Consider the following 2,180-nt stretch of genomic DNA (forward strand, 5'->3'; position numbering starts at 1 on the left):
TTTAACTTTTTGGGTTTAAATCTTTCAATCAACTTCAGTCCTGATCAAAAATACCAAATGTTGAATTATGTTCAGGATTTTAACCCTTGAACTGCCAGTTTGAAAACATGAATTTGCATTTTCTATGAAAAACATGCAAAAAAAGGCAGTTATTTTCAATGAATGTTGGGGGGGTTCAGCTTTTCTTTTTTTTTTTATCACAGTCTTGGATATGTCAAAGATTAGCAACAACATTTATTTTGGTCTATTATTAGTTTTTGCACAGAATCAGATTAAACAAAAAACTCACATATTAGCCACTCGTGTCCCATCCACTCCCATTATAACCACATCTTTTGATCTCTCCGCCATACCGGTATAAAATCATGCATTTTGTAATATTTTCCACCATAATTTTCAAATAAATTCTTTAAAAATCAGACAATGTGATTTTCTGGATTTTTTTTTCTCATTTTGTCTCTCATAGTCGAGGTATACCTAGGATGAAAATTACAGGCCTCTCTCATCTTTTTAAGTGGGAGAACTTGTACAAATACTTTTTTGCCCCACTGTATATGCTATTGCAGCTGCATGTTCATCGCATGGCGTAAAATGTTAACCCACAAAATATTACTGAAAACCTATTAGCATTAGCAACTTCTTACTTTGTGGAGAAAATGCTCTTTGCCAATAGCTCCAACTTTGCCACAGTAGTTGACAAAGCCAACATTTCCTTCAGTCGCTCCGTAGCATTCACAGATACAAATGTCCCCAAATCGCTGCAGGAAATCCTCCCAGGTGTCGCTCCTTAACCCGTTCCCCAGGGCCAGTCGGACCTTATGATCTTTATCATTGTCTCGCTAGAGGAGAGCAAGAGGCGAGACAAGAATAAGAGACCTCACATTGTGTTGTTTTGTTTGGTTTTGATACATGAAAATATCGAATAAAACTATCAAGGCTGCTAATGAATGTATGTGCTATATTGTTGTAATGTGTTAAAACAACATGACCATATGTGACATTACACAGGGGTTTACCTTAGGTGTGTTGCAGAGGTAGCGCATAATTTCTCCAATGTACTGAATAACTGTCACGTTGTACTTCCTACAGTCGTTCCAGAAGTTGGAGGCAGAGAACTTACGTTTTAAAACAACCGTGATGCCTGCAAATGAAGGCACAGATTCAAGCAACACAAAATAAAGTCACAGTTAGAGCTAAGAAAGTGTTTTTGACCTTGAGGACCTTGAAATACGAATATAGTTGGACACTACTAGTCCATATCACTTGTTTAGCCTTGACTAAACAATCAGCATGCACCCTGTGAATCATTGGTAGGTTTATGATCTCGTGAATTACCTTGTTCCATGGCTCCACAAAGCCCAATCAGAAATCCAGAAGTGTGGTAAAGAGGCAGGCACAGGAAGAGGACATCGTCTGAGCGGACAGCAGCTATGGACTGAAGAAAGGTTGATATCCATAGCCTCTCGTGGTTGATAACAGCTGCCTTGGGAAGTCCTGAGAGAAAACGCCATTAGAAGCAGACTCAGCCATTTTTTATTGTCCTATCTCTGCAGCTCAAGGTCTGCAGACTAGAAACACAATCACAGATTAGAAGGGAAGGTCAGATGAGCCTGTCAGATTACCTGTGGTTCCTGAGGTGTAGATGTAGAGTGCGGGACTCTTAATGTTAACGTTGGCCCTCAGCTGAGGTGACAGAGGCTGGTCTGAGGCCTGCTGAACTTTATCAGAGAGGCTTTCAATGCCCTCCACCTCACAGTGCTCACTGAGGATAAACACACGGACACCCTGCTCGGTCAAGGTGGGTAACACCTCCTCTACAGCCTGTTTCAAGTCTGAGAGAGACAAAACCGAACAAGGAAGTTCAGACTTCATGGAGGTCAGTGCTGATATAATAAACATGGTGAATCAATCATTACAGATCATGGGAATTAAGCCGAGAAAGTCAAAGCCCAGTTCAATAAATGAATTGACAAACAAGATATTGCAGTATAGAAATGCAAACTAGTTTTGAGGCATATTAGAGTGGTTTGTTTACCAGAAAGAAGGGAGGAATAGATTTTGTTTTAACCCTCCGGTATCATTCGATTGGACTATGCAAATTAGTCATTCGAGACAAAAATGTCCATTGCAAAATACTTTGATAAAAACATTATATTAAAAGGTTTTTTCTACAACTTTTT

At 39.4% G+C, this 2,180-nt stretch overlaps 1 protein-coding gene across 1 annotated transcript; it reads right to left on the reverse strand.

The window, feature by feature from the left end:
• Positions 1 to 644: 644 nt before the first annotated feature.
• LOC104964313 (very long-chain acyl-CoA synthetase-like) lies at positions 645 to 1,872 on the reverse strand (the record flags this gene model as incomplete). Its single annotated transcript, XM_010793058.1, has 4 exons — positions 1,623 to 1,872; positions 1,336 to 1,494; positions 1,017 to 1,141; positions 645 to 839 (listed from the first exon to the last, which is right to left on the reverse strand). Coding segments are annotated over exons 1-4 (729 nt in total), but the record flags the coding sequence as incomplete, so codon positions are not given.
• Between the last annotated feature and the right edge of the window lie 308 nt (positions 1,873 to 2,180).

Source organism: Notothenia coriiceps, unplaced genomic scaffold (assembly GCF_000735185.1).
Source record: "Notothenia coriiceps isolate Sejong01 unplaced genomic scaffold, NC01 NC01_scaffold00037094, whole genome shotgun sequence".
NCBI classification, from domain to species: Eukaryota; Metazoa; Chordata; class Actinopteri; order Perciformes; family Nototheniidae; genus Notothenia; species Notothenia coriiceps.